Source organism: Prionailurus bengalensis, chromosome C2, assembly GCF_016509475.1.
Source record: "Prionailurus bengalensis isolate Pbe53 chromosome C2, Fcat_Pben_1.1_paternal_pri, whole genome shotgun sequence".
In the NCBI taxonomy this organism is placed as follows: domain Eukaryota; kingdom Metazoa; phylum Chordata; class Mammalia; order Carnivora; family Felidae; genus Prionailurus; species Prionailurus bengalensis.
The window spans coordinates 108,262,400-108,277,066 of NC_057350.1; the positions used below are offsets into that span (position 1 = coordinate 108,262,400).

General features: G+C 36.9%; 1 protein-coding gene across 2 annotated transcripts in view; it reads left to right on the forward strand.

Moving 5' to 3' along the window:
- The window catches only part of VEPH1 (ventricular zone expressed PH domain containing 1), a 249,409-nt gene that overhangs the window by 126,870 nt on the left and 107,872 nt on the right, over positions 1-14,667 (forward strand). For both annotated transcript variants that reach the window (XM_043595043.1, XM_043595042.1), the window contains exons 8-9: positions 9,512-9,721; positions 10,539-10,936. In XM_043595043.1, coding sequence (XP_043450978.1) covers positions 9,512-9,721; positions 10,539-10,936 — 608 coding nt within the window. The remainder of the gene's footprint in view (positions 1-9,511; positions 9,722-10,538; positions 10,937-14,667) is intronic.

Below are 14,667 nucleotides of genomic sequence, written 5' to 3' on the forward strand. Positions count from 1 at the left end.
TGCAATAAACATAGGGGTGCATATATCTTTTTGAGTTCATGTTTTTGTATTCTTTGGGTAAATATACAATAGTGGAATTACTGAATCATAAGGTAGTTCTATTTTTAATTATTTAAGGAACTTCCAAATTGTTTTCCACAGTGGCTGCATTCCCACCAACAGTGCAAGAGGGTTCCTTTTCCACCATATCTTCACCAACACTTGTTTCTTATCTTATTGATTTTAGCCATTCTGACAGGTGTGAGATGATATCTCATTGTGGTTTTGATTTGTATTTCCCTAATAATGAATGATGTTGAGTATCTTCATATGTCTGTTGACCATCTGGCTGTCTTCTTTGGAGAAATGTCTATTCATGTTCTGCCCATTTTTAATTGGATTATTTGGTGTTGAGTTCTATAAGTCCTTTATATATTTATCAGATATGTCATTTGCGAATATCTTCTCTCTCATTTGGTAGCTTGCCTTTTAGTTTTGTTGATTATTTCTTTGGCTATGCAGATGCTTTTTATTTTGATGTAGTTCTAATAGTTAATTTTCTTTTGATCCTCTTGCCTTAGGAGACATATTTAGAAAAATGTTGCTATAGCTAATGTCAGAGACATTATTGCCTGTGTTTTCTTCTAGGATTGTTATGGCTTTCAGGTCTCACATTTAAATCTTTAATCCATTTTGAGTTTATTTTTTTGTATGATGTGAGAAAATGGTCCACTTTCATTTTTTTGCATGTGGCTGTCCAGTTTGTTGAAGAGACTGTCGTTTTTCCCATTGGATATTCTTTCCTACTTTGTCAAATATTAATTGACCATATAATCATGAGTTTCATTCTGTGAAATCCTTCCTCTGTTCCACTGATCTATGTGTCTGTTTTGGGGCCAACACCATACTGTTCTGATTGCTACAGCTTTGTAGTATATCTTGAAACCTGGGATTGTGATACCTCCAGTTTTGTTCTTTTTCAAGATTGACTTGATTATTCAGGATTTTTGTGGTTCCATACCAATTTTAGGATTATTTGTTCTAGTTCTGTGAAAAATACTGTTGTATTTTGATAAGGATGGCGTTAAATCTGTAAATTGCTTTGGGTAGTATGGACATTTCAACAATATTTGTTCTTTCAATCCATGAGTATAGAATGTCTATCCATTTGTGTCATCTTTAATTTCTTTCATCAGTATTTCATTTTTTTCAGAGTATAGGTCTTTCACCTCCTTGGTTGGGTTTATTCCCACATATTTCATTGTTTTTGGCACAATTATATTAGGATTATTTTTTAAATTTCTCTTTCTTCTACTTCATTATTGCTGTATAGAAATGCAACTTATTTCTGTATATTGATTTTGTATCCTGTGACTTTATCAAAGTCATTTATCAGTTCTAGTAGACTTTTTTTTTTGGTGGTGTTGTTTGAATTTTTTATATATAGTATCATGTCATTTGTAAATAGTGAATGTCTTACTTCTTCCTTACCAATTTGTGTGCCTTTTATTTCTTTATCTTGTCTAATTGCTGTGGCTAAAATTTCCAGTATAGAAGTAAGGAGAGTGGACTATCCTTGTGTTATTCCTGATCTTAGGGGAGGAGCTCTCAGTGTTTCACCATTGGGTATGATGTTTGCTGTGGGGTTTTCATACATGGTCTTTAATATGTTGAGGTATATTCCCTCTAAACCTATTTTGTGGAAGGTTTTTATCATGAATAAATGTTGTAGGTTGTCAAATGTTTTTTTTTGTATCTATTGAAATGATCATATAGTTTTTATTCTTTCTCCTGATGATGTGATGTATCCCTTTGACTGATTTATGAATACTGAACCACCTTTGTGTCTCAGGAATAAATCCACTTGAAGGTAGTGCATGGTTTTTTTTAATGTATTGTTGGATTCAGTTTGCTAGTATTTTTTTGAGGATTTTTGCATCTATGTTCATGAGAGATATTTGCCTGAAGTTCTCTTTTTTTGTGTGATATCCTTATCTGGCTTTGGAATCAGGGTGATAATGGTCTCCTGGAATGAATTTGGAAATTTTCCTTCTTCTATTTTTTTGGAATAGTTTGAGAAGAATAGGTATTAACTCATCTTTAAATATTTGGTACAATTCACCTGTGAAGCCATCTGGTCCTGGACTTTTGTTTGTTGGGAGTTTATTGATTACTGATTCCATCTCATTATTAAAAATGGGTCTGTTTACATTTTCTATTTTTTCCTGTTCAGTTTTGAAGATTATATGTTTTTGGGAATTTATCCATTTCTTCTACATTGTCCAATTTGTTGGCCTAAATTTTTCATAATATTCTCTTACAATCCTTTTTATTTCTGTGGTGTCACTCATTATTTTTCCTCTTTCATTTCTCATTGTTTGAGTCACCTCACTCTCTGTCTTTCTCCCTCTCTCTCTTTATGAGTCTGCCTAAAAGTTTATCAATTTTGTTGCTCTTTTCAAAGAACCTGTTCTACTACTTTTTGTTTTGCTTTGTTTTAGTTTCTATTTCATTTGTTTCTCTTCTAATCTTTATTATTTCCTTCCTTCTACTGGTTTTGGGTTTTGTTTGTTAATCTTTATCTAGCTCCTTTAGTGGTATGAGTAGGTTGTTCATTTGAGTTTTTCTTGCTTCTTGAGGTAGGCCTGTATTGCCACAAACTTCCCTCTTAGAACAGCTTTTGCTTTTGCAAAGATTTTAGACCATTGTGTTTTTATTTTCATTTGCCTCCATATTTTTAAATTTTTCTTGTTGACTTCTTGGTTGATTCATTCATTGTTTAGGAGCACGTTATTTAACCTCCATGTATTTGTATTATTTCCAGATTTTTTTTTCTTGTTGATTTCTAGTTTCATACTGTTGTTTAAAAAAAAAAGGTATGCATGAGTTCAATCTATTTGAATTTGTTGAGGCTTCTTTTGTGGCCTAATATATGATCTTCTGGAGAATGTTCCCCATGCACTTGAAAAGAATGTGTGTTCTGCTGTTTTAGGATGGAATATTCTGAATATATCAGTTAGATCCATCCGGTCCAATGTGTCATTCAAAGCCACTGTGTTCTTGTTGGTTTTCTGTTTGCATGATCTGTCCATCGGTGTAAGTGGGATGTTAAAGTCCCCTACGATTATTGCATCACTATCAATGACTTTCTTTATGTTTGCTGTTAGCTGCTTTATGTATTCAGATTCCTCCATATTGGGTACATAGATATTTACAATTGTTATATCTTCTTGTTGGATTGTTCCTTTATTATTATATAGTGTCCTTCTTTGTCTCTTATTACAGTCTTTGTTTTAAAGTCTACTTTGTATGATATAAGTATTGCTACTCTGGCTTTCTTTCAACTTCAATTTGCATGATAAATGCTATTCAGTCCCTTCATGTTCAATCTGCATATGTCTTTAGGTCTTAAGTAAGTTTCCTGTAGGCAGCATATAGATGGGTCTTGTTTATTTATCCAATCTGTCACTCTATGTCTTTTGGTTGGGGCATTTAGTCCATTTATATTCAAAGTAATTATTGATATGAATGTACTTATTGCCATTTTGTTACTCGTGTTTTGGTTGTTTTTGTAGTTTTTCTCTGTCCTTTGTACTCTTCCTCTCCTCTCTTATGGTTTGCTGACTTTCTTTAGTGATACACTTTGATTCCTTGGTCCTTTTTTTGTATATTTATCACTGGTTTTTGATTTGTGGATACTAATAAGTTTGCCTATAACATCTTATACTCATAGCAGTCTATATTAAATTGATGGTCATGTAAGTTTGAAACCATTTGTACTCCTCTATCCCCATGTTTTAGGTATATGATATCAAACTTTATGACCTTTTATTTTGTGAGTTGCTTCACTGATTTTTATAGATATAATTAATTTTACTGGTTTTGTCCTTCCTACTCTTCTTACTCCTACTTATGTCTTTCCTTTCCACTCAAAGGGTCTGCTTTAACATTTCTTGTCAGGCTGGTTTAGTGGTCATGAATTCCTTTAACTTTTGTTTGTCTGGGAAACATTTATTTAGGTTTACTTCTTTATTTTGAGAGAGAAGGAGAGCACAAGTGGGGAAGGGAAGAGAGAGGGGGAGAGAGAATCCCAAGCAGACTCTGCACTGTCAGCATGGATCCTGATGTGGGGCTTGAACTCACAAACCATGAGATCATGACCTGAGCCAAAGTCAAGAGCTAGATGCTTAACCGACTGAGCCACCCAGGCACCCGTGTCTGGGAAACTCTTAATTTCTCTTTCTATTTTGAATGATATCTTTGCTGGATAGAGTATTCTCAATTGCAGATTTTTTTTTTCCTTTCAGCACTTTGAATGTATCATGTCATTTCCTTCCAGCCCTCAAAGTTTCTGCTGAAAAATTAACTGACAGCCTTATAGAGTTTACCTTGTAACTTTTCTTTCTTCTTGCTGCTTTTAAAATTCTCACTTTATCACAACTCTGCTATTTTATTTACTATAAGTCTTTGGTTGGATCTCCTTGGGTTGGTTTTGTTGGGAGTTCTCTGTGCCTCCTGGCTCTGGATTTCTGGGTTTTTCCCCCAGATTTGGGAAATTTTCAGCTATTATTTCTTCAAATAAATTTTCTGCCCCCTTTTTAATCTCTTCTTCTTCTGGAATCCCTATAATGCAAATGTTACCACATTTGATGGTGTTGTGGAGTTCTCTAAGTCTTTTTTTTTTATTTTTTATTTTTTTCTCTCTCTTCTCAGCTTGACTACTTTCTATTACTCTGTCCTCCTACTTGCTGATCTGTTCTTCTGATTACTATTTATTCTATCTAGTGTATTTTTATTTTCAATTATTGAGTTCTTCATCCTATTGGTTCTTTCTTATGTTTTCTATGTCTTTGTTAAAGGGTCCTCCACTCTTTTTCAAGTCCAATGAATATCTTTATGACCATTACTTCACATTCTCTGTGTGGCATATTACTTATCTCTCTTTCATTTAGCTCTCTTGCTGTGACTTTGTCTGTTTTTTCATTAAAGACATATTGCCTTGTCTTCTCATTTTGTCTAACTCCGTGTCTCTCTCTATGTGTTAGGAAAGTTAGCTTCATTTCCTGATCTTGAAAGTAGTAGCCTTTCAAGTCCACTTGACTTGAAGAAGAAGAAGTCCTGTAGTACCCTGCAGTACAATGTCCCCTGTTCACCAGAACCTGTTGTTTCAGGGGTGTCTCCTATGTGTATTGCATGCACCCTCCTGTTTTTGCTGAGCCCCTTTTGCCTTCAGCTCTGTCGTTTGCAGTGGCTTTCTTTGCCTGTTGTGGGCAGGGTTTGGTCCCTGTGTTGTTGTTTGGTCAGTTTGGGTCTGCCTTGATCTTGAGTTGAGTCAGACCAGGAATTTGCCAGAGATGCAGTAGCATTGATCGGTAACATGCTTTCCCTGTGTTGTCCCCTGAGAAGGTTTAGTTTGTGGCTGGGGCCTGTATTCAGACCTGATGGCTGCCCCTAGCCCACTGGGGGCATGTCTACAGGAGAATGTGTGGACAGAGCTTATGGTCTTAGCATGGTTTGTGCAGGTTTGTCATGGGAGGAGACCTTGATCTGCTTTAGGAAACTGGAGCAGAGCCAGAGGAGGCATGTCTTCAAGAGAAGGCAGGGGTGGGGCATGGTGTTAACATGTTAGGTGGAAAGTGTTCCATGATGTGCTGTTCCCCCAGATGTCCATGTGTGTAGACTGGGGGTCGGGGGAGGTGGGGGATGTTGCTTGCCATCTCCTCTTTTCCTGGAAAAGTCTCCTAAAGACATCTGACCCTCCAGCAAATGCTGAGATTAGGAAATAAACCTTCCTATATATCCCAACCATGCTATTTCTATGCTGTATCTCTGCAGAGCTGTTTGTTGTCCTATCTCTTTAAGGACAGTAATTCAGTTTCTTCTTGCCCTCTGGCTCTCCCAGAGTGGAGCCTACTGAATTTTAAAGTTCCAGATGTTAATCTCCTATTGTAAGAGCTCACAAAATTTGTCCCCTGTGGTTTCCAAAACAACATGTTATAGGAATTCATCTTACCTGTGTGGGTTCCCCATGCCTGAGGTGCTGGTGTGAGGGTTTGTTTCTCTCCTCTCTTCATACCTGTGGTGTCTCTTCCTCTGTGGACAGTCCTGTGGGTCCATTATCTTCCACTATGTCTCTACCCTTTCTACCCTCTTCAATGTGGCCTCTTCTTTTCATTTAGCTGTGGAGAGTCTGTTCTGCCAGTCTTCAGGTCATTTTCTGAGTTGTTTACACGGATGTGGGTGTTATTTAGTTGTATCCTTGTGATGAGGTGAGCTTAGGATCATCCTACCCCGCCATCTTCCCCAGAAGTCCCATTGGATCTTTGAAAATTAGCCTTGGTAATTATCATGGTTTGTAAGTTACCATCCAGTGATAGTACCATCTTTGTTTAATTTGTAATAGGAGTATAAAGTCCATCTTTTAGAATCATCTGGCTGGAACATGTCAAAACCTCCCATCTGTTATGGGTAGCCAGTATCATATGTATCATAAAGGGAAACATGTTCATGATTATTCCCTTTATTCCCATGTACTGATTCTTCAAATCTACTCATGTATATTTCAGTGAAGCATGATGTGGATAATAAATTTTGCATTCTGTATGCAAAACCAAGGAAGCCTATAAAAACTACACAAATATGTATTTAAGTTTTCTCAGCAATAGCTTATTAGACAATAAACAATATCTTGGTTACTTAAGGGATAATCTACTTGCTTTCCCAGTGGCACCATTTACATTTGTCCCTGAGCTGGATTAAAGGGTAATTATAAAAACTGTGGGCCCAAAACCATGAACCCTCCCTCAAAGCCAGTACTCCTCTATGGGCCAGCCAGAAAAGCTTCCAAACAATCTTCCTCAGTACCCACCACACATATGACCCCAGAATGGGTGGAATGTAATTGAAAAAAAAAATCTGTCACCATCCCTATCATGTTGGTTTTCCCTAAAAAGCAGTGCCGTTAAAAAACAAACAAAACAACAAAACAAAAACAAAAACAAAAAAAACAAATTGTATTTTCTCACCCTCACCTACATACTATGCCAGATTTACTTTGGCTTTTAGGGGGAAATAGCCATATGTTTGAAAAAGCTATGATTGTTTTGTATGCTTGAGGCCCTTTTCATTAACCTCCAGGAAAAATGGTAAAGAGGGCCAGGTAAATATACATAGACAAACCAACAGAATCATTAAGCCATCTTGATGAATGGATTTCTAGAGATTATTAACCTTTATGTTTATTAATAACCTCACATTATAGGATTGATAGTGATTGTTAAATAGAAAGTAAAGTAGCTTTAGGATGTCTAAGGCAGATCAAGGAAAATAAACACACACTACTTTTCTGTAATCATTCAGCACCTTGGTGAGCATCAGTGAGCTATTTCTGCAGCTTATCAGTAGGCTTCCACTCTGTTTAAGGCACATATTAGTCCTTAGAAGGGTTCCAAAGTTATTCCACAAATAACCCCTGCGTTAAAGGAGGTAATTTTAATGAGTCACAGAGTATTTTCACAAATGCTGCTATAAAAAAGATAGTTGGGGGGCGCCTGGGTGGCTCAGTCGGATGGGCGTCCAACTTAGGCTCAGGTCATGATCTCCCAGTACATGAGTTCTAGCCCCGCGTTGGGCTCTGTGCTGACAGCTTAGAGCCTGGAACCTGCTTCAGATTCTGTGTCTCCCCCTCTCTCTTTTCCCTTCCTCTGCCTGTGCACACTCTCGCTCTCTCTCTTAAAAATAAATAAACCTTAAAAAAAGATTAATTGGAACTATTAATATCATTCATGGAAAATGTCTTTCCTCCAACATATTAAAATTCAGAAAGAATTTTCTTATTTCATAACATAAAAGAGTCACAGTGATAGCCATAAAATTAACAAAACCATGACTTTACACAGTCCATTGAAATGTTCTTATTCTGGCAATTTCATTGCAAACAAATAAATGCATAAGAGTTTTCTAAAAAATGTCTGGCAAGAATTTCATATGAAAGCCATGCTTTTGTAGAGCTGGATAAGAATATGGTAGATAACCATAAAAACTGCTTTTTATTCTCTGATTTCTTCCAAAACTCTCCTTCTAATGTAAAATTGATATAAATACCAATATTTATAAACTTCTGGCAGAAGAAGTTATAGAAGCAATTTCAAAGATCCGTGTTCATTGTTCACCTGAAAGTAATGTAACATTGTGTGTCAACTATACTCAAATAAAAAACAAAAATTTAAACAAAGAGAAGGAAGTTTATTTTTTTTAATTTTAATGTTCTTATTTTAATTTTGAGAGACAGAGGGAGAGAGAGACAATGTGTGAACATGGGAGGGGCAGAGAGAGAGGGAGACACAGAATCTGAAGCAGGCTCTAGGCTCTGAGCTGTCAGCACAGAGCCAGTGCAGGGCTCAACTCATGAACTGTGAGATCATGACCTGAGCCGAAGTTGGACGCTTAACTGACTGAGCCACTCAGGTGCCCCAAGAGAAGGAAGTTTAACACACAGATCACTCCACTGTTGGCAACAACAAAGAGCCCTAGAGTGTAAATATCAGTGCAGGCAAAATTGAGCAAAGGGTTCAGATGACACATAGAGTGATCTGTGGTGTTAGGGCTACAGAAGGATAATTGGAAGCTGAAGAAGATCTGTATGGTTGCATGAAGAAAGCCTCCTACTCACACCACTCCCACCAGCAGGACACGTACTTGCCAGGACATGATGGTTGTATAGTTCAAGGGCTTGCAGATGGCCACATAACAGCCATAGGCCATCATACTAAGTAGGATGACCTCAGCAGCTCCAAAGACATGTTCTCCAAAGACTTAGGTCATGTACCCCTTGAATAGGATGGTCTTTTCATAGAGTGAATCTACAATCAGTTTAGGGGTGTTTATAGAGGAATAGCCAGCATCAATAGGCCAGGAAAAGGTACATAGGAGACCCCACTGATGGGCTGGCAGTGATGGTGACCATAATGAGCATATTTCCTACCACAGAAATGATGTAGGTGACAGTAACTAGAACAAATATAATTTTCTTTAAGAAAAAAAAGGTGGGGGGCACCTGGCTGGTTCAGTCAGTGGAGCATGCAACTCTTGATCTTGGGGTTGTAAATTCAAGCCCCACATTGGGTATAGAATTTACTTAAAAATAAAATCTTAAAAACAAACCCTATATCCATTGTAGTTACTCAATAAATATTTGTTAAATGACTAATGAAAAATGTATCAGGGACACCTGGTTACTTTGGGCAGTTAAGCATCCCACTCTTGGTTTCAGCTCAGGTCATAATCTCATGGTTTGTGAGTTCAAGCCCTGCATCAGGCTCAGTGCAGAGTCTGCTTGGGATCCCCTCTCTCTCTCTCTCTCTCTCTCTGCCCCTCCCCTGCTCTCTCTCTCTCTCTCTCTCTCTCTCAAATAAACTTAAAAGATGTATTAAATAATTTTTTCTATTTTGAACAAGAATCAGTTAAATAGAGAGTAACACTGTTCTGAGGGTATATGTGACCACATCTAATGCAATGATTTTTGGTTTTTTAGGAGAAAACCCAGCAATGAAATTGAATTCCCTGAGAAGCTGGAAGAAATCAAGTTCACTGTAGCTGAAGATGAAGACCATGAAAAGCTCCAAGTTAAAATACAGGCTTTTGAAGACAAAATAAATGCTGAGAGCAATACTCCTAGCTCTATAAGAAGATATAGTTTGGGCCAATTTTCTAAGGAAGAAAGAAAAGACATTAGATTTAACAGGTATAAATTTTGCTTGGCTGTTTTTTTTTTTAAAGTATGCACTTTGTGTTTGCTGTTAGTTTTGTTACCGCATTATCATGGGGTGTTTTTTTAAATATCTTTTACCTATAGCACCCAAAGTCCTATCTTTTCATGAATGAAATGGCATTCACAGTGCTTCTGTTATCCAAAGGAGCTTGCTATAAATACAGGGTCTCCTGGGTGGCTCAGTCAGTTGAGCAACCAACCCAATTTCAGCTCAGGTCATGATCCCAGGGTCCTGGGCTTGATCCAGCATCAGGCATCAGGCTCCATGCTGAGTGTAGAGTGGGCTTGGGATTCTCTCTCTCTCTCTCTCTCTCTCTCTCTCTCTCTCTGCCCCTCTACCCCACTCATGTGCTCTCTCAAAAAAAAAAAAAAAAGGAGAAAACAAATGGAAAACAAACCTGTGGCTTATTTTTTAAAAATACTTTTTAAACATAAATATGTTATATTGAGAATGACTATCAGAAGCTTCTCTTGTTTTCTGATGAAAAAGCAGACTCCGAAGTAGAAAAAAAGAATACAAGTGTATAAGTCCACCATTTTCCAGTTAGTTTTGCCATGAAATTGATTTTTTAATCTTTGTTTTTGGAGGTGGCCTAGATCTTCAAAGATTTGGCTTATTACATAACTTGTTGCTGGTCTATGTGTTTATCAAATCTGTTTGTAGCACCAATTTATGGTCTCCCATTCTAGAGGAAGTAACTCTTCCCCACTGTTATTATCCTTTCTTTTGCTTCTCAGTGGATGCTAGCTCAACTTCTTTGCCTGTCTTCGCTTTTTGTTTATATTGCAGGTCAAAGAGTTTGGCTTTGCACACTGTGCTAACAAAGAGCATGAGTTCAGAGGATGGGGAAATTGTAGAGAGTGGAGATATGCCAGCTAGGATCATTCTTTCAGAAACAGATCCACTTAGCCAAGGAAACGACAAGTTGCCCTTTAAGGCAAACTCTGACAGATCACAGCCGAGAAATTCTTCAGTTTCACACCCAAGTATTATACATACAGAATCAGAGAATTTGCCAGAAACAGTTAAAGAAAACTGCCAGGAGGAAACTCCAGAAACAACTGCAAGTCCTGTAGAATACCAAGATAAGCTCTACTTGCACTTAAAGGAAAATTTCAGTAAAGTAAAGGCATACGCTGTGGAAATCGGAAAGAAGATTCCAATCCCTGATCAGTGTACCATTGAAGGTAAGTTCTTTGAACACCCTAAACTTGAGAAATTTCAAATATCACTGGGGAAGAAACAAAAAGGCTCAAATCATAAAAATTGCCATACCCTGGATTTTTTGTAAAATAGATCGTTTGAAAACACCCTTAGGTTATTTTAATTGCTTCCCCCCCCCCCCCCAATAAGGTCAATCATCTTTTTGATTCCTATTTGAATCTACTTAGGTACACTTAAGCTCACCGACTCTGACTTTTTCAAACCTGAAATACATTGTTCCTGATTCCCTGTCCCTAGTGTTTAGGAAAATTCTGGAAGGGGTCTGCCCAAAGCAGGCTCTCGGGTAGAGGTGCAGCCAGAGACATTTTTTTCATCCACATAATAATGCAAGGAAGCCATGTACAGCATTGAGCCCCAGGACATTTTTCTCCCATTCATTCAATAGCACTTATGAAGCAATTACCATGTGCCAGGCACTGTACTAAAAATTCAGCTTTGTGTGAGATTCAGCTATGACCCAAACAGACACAGTCCCTGGCTTCTTGGAAATTATAGAAAGGAAAAAGTGAGATCATAGTCAGGAGATGATGTATGTCAGGAACCAGTAAGAGTGTGAGCTAGTCAGAAAACAGAGAACAAAGCAAAAGATGTCAGGAACTCCAAAAAAGCTCAGCAAAATTTTAAGTAAAGAAAGGATTAGTATGTCTTCCTAAGTCATATTGGAGCAGAGGCAAAAGGAATATGAAGTAATATTGATCATGTTTCCACTTACAATTTTGATATTTTGTTCATTATGAACTTTTTGTGTTAATTTTGATTTCTTAAAATATTACTTATTTTGACTACTAAATTTTCTGGTGCTTCTTAAATTTTGTGCCCTGGTACCGAAAAAGATGATAGGTTTGAGGCACAAGTGCTAAAATGGAAGAGTGCCCAGGGCAAGCTCATCCTTCTGGCAGTGGGTTGAACAGGTTTGGATATTTTGAAGGCACTATCAGGCTAATTAGATTTTTCCTGCGGTTCTTCTCACTTAACAGCCATGCTATTCCTTTCAGATTAAGATGAAGGTCCTGGACTACTTGTTGGGCATGACAGCTTTTCACAGGCGATGCCCACGTAGAAAAAGCTAGGCAGCACATCTTTCAGAAAGAAACACAGCTGAAGAATAATGAATCCAATTCATATTCACCCACCCACTGTCATCCCCCTCAGGGGATGATACTAGGAAGGTCCCATTTTCCATATTCTACTTTCTATCCCTTCTCCCACTCCAAATCAGAGGAAAGAATGTATTCTCATGCTAACAAAGGGAAAGGAATGTATTCCAATGCTCACAAGGACTTGGTAATGACAAATATTGTCTGTGTGTCTGTAGAATCTGACATTTTCAGAAGTGTTTACAATAATTTATTGATTAGGAGTCTTAAAACTTTTTTAAAGAGTGACAATAAAAGTGGTATTGCTCATATTCAATATAAGTTTTGGATAATTAAGTATAGCAGGACTTGAGAATAGATAAAGTCAATAAAACTCAATTAACACAAACTTTTTATGATTTTCCATTTCACTAATATTCTATGTATTTAATGCACAGGTTGGAGAACTTAATAGAAATGAGGTTACATGAATTTCCCAGCTTAAAAAAAGGAAACCTGTAGCAAATATAAAGTTAGACACATTTCCACCTGCCAGAATAGTTTTGTTTTTCAAGTTTAGGTTAAAGCATTGAAGCTGTGCTATATAGTGAGTTTTAATCTTGTGAAAATGTAAGGCAGTCTCGCAGTTACTTCAAGCATCCAGTTGTCAAAAACACATGTTATTTCTTATTGCCTTGAATTATTTGAGGACTTTGAGAGTTAACTAAGTGGCTTGGGGTTTTTTTTGCAAAATATTGAAGGAATCTATCATCTTTACTAAAAACAAACAAGAATCAAAAAGTACTTTCTTTTGATATTTCCTGCCAGGAATGACCTAGAACTGAGTATGTCTATTTTTTTTTAAGTTGACATTTTGGAATTTGTTCACATTTTTGTAACTTCCTGGAAGTTCCTGGAAAATTCCTTGCACAGAGATATGTGTGAGGGATTGAAGATTTATATGACTCACTGTAAATACATCCACTGAGAAAGGACTCGTACTGACTGCAGGGGACATGTTGTTACTATTCCAGGGATTGTGTAAACCATTCAGAAGAAAGCCAGCAGTCATCTGGCTGACACAGTTTTGCTTGCTGTCATGAGATCACTCAGCTCAGCAATATCACATTTCTTTTCTTAGAAATTTATTAAAGAAAGATTTAGGGCTAGAAACTGTGTTATGTTTAATGTGTTGTGGGTGTAAAAGAGGCATATTTGGTCTTTCTTGCTGAATAATGCAAGGCAATCAAGAAGCAAAGGGAAGAAGCATAAAAACCACTTCTACAACAGGGAGAGTTAAAAAGATAAATAACCAGCAGGAAACAAGAACAACAACAACAAAGTGTTAAGAATAATTTTAGACAGATGTCATAATGTCTATAGTATAAGAAAATTATAAAACAAACTTTAAAGAAGTTCTTTTGGTATTGTTTTGTATCATATGAAAAAAAAAAAAACAACTGATATCTGATTTCCTTACTCTGACCTGCAAAAACATCACTTTCATGTGGTTCAATCTAATACTTCAATAATAAACTGTGTTGAAAGAACAGGAACCTCACTAGTCACAGCACAACAGAATCCAGTATTAGGTGAGTCAAGGTCAGAGATACCATTCTTATCCATAGCCCACCATCTTATTATTGCATGATATTAATCACAGTGGGGACAGGCAATGAAGTATAAATAGAGCAGCACAAATCTATCATCATGTCTGGAAAAATTGTCAAACCCCAGGTCTTATTGAGGTTGGGTCAGCAGTGTCATTTTGGATATGAAAGAGCCTGTTATTCCCTAGTCAGTAATTCTCTCCTTGGTCTTATAGGCCTCTAGTGTGGGTGCAGGTTAGCCAACCATGGAAAGTTATATATTCATATCCAGAGTGATGGTCTGACATCACTGACTGATTGTATTTATATACAAGACTGAAGGAATTTAGTTCATTAGCCAAAGGGTATTTTAAATATCTGAATCACTGGAATTCCTTTATGTGAACAAAAATAATTAGAGGTTAAAAGAATCCAGAAATGCATGATATTGAAATAAATCCTTGAAAATCTGGCCCATCACTGGTGTTCTATAAAGGATGATATAAAAGCTTACAAGAACCCATCAACGCTGCTTTGGTTTGCTTTGAAGTATTTCCTGATGGGGTGAAAATACATCCCATCTGTAAAGCATATCAGCAAGCCTGACTTGCAGAAAGCTAATTTTAAAGCTAGTAATGTCTTCCTTTCTCTAATAGACCGACATGAGTTGATTTTTCAACTTGAACAGATATAAGAATACAAAAAAATAAAAGTTTATTATAAAATCAAGAAGCAGCTGTTATTTCATAATTAATTACAAATAAAGATTTCTTATTGAAAGTTTGCATATAGTCAACTCCAACCTCATGTTGGCATGACCAAGGAGGCAAAGCCAACCCAGCCCTTACCTCTTTGTCCTCGGTTGGTCTAACCTGAGGGACGATGATAAAACCCATTCATTTAGTGGTTCTGCAGGAGGTTTCCTTCTTTTTTAAAATACATTGGTAATTGTGGGATTAGGATCATTTATCCCTGAGGAGAGTTGTAAGATTTGGAGACAGAGGAAAATCCTAAAACTTTTCCACACAA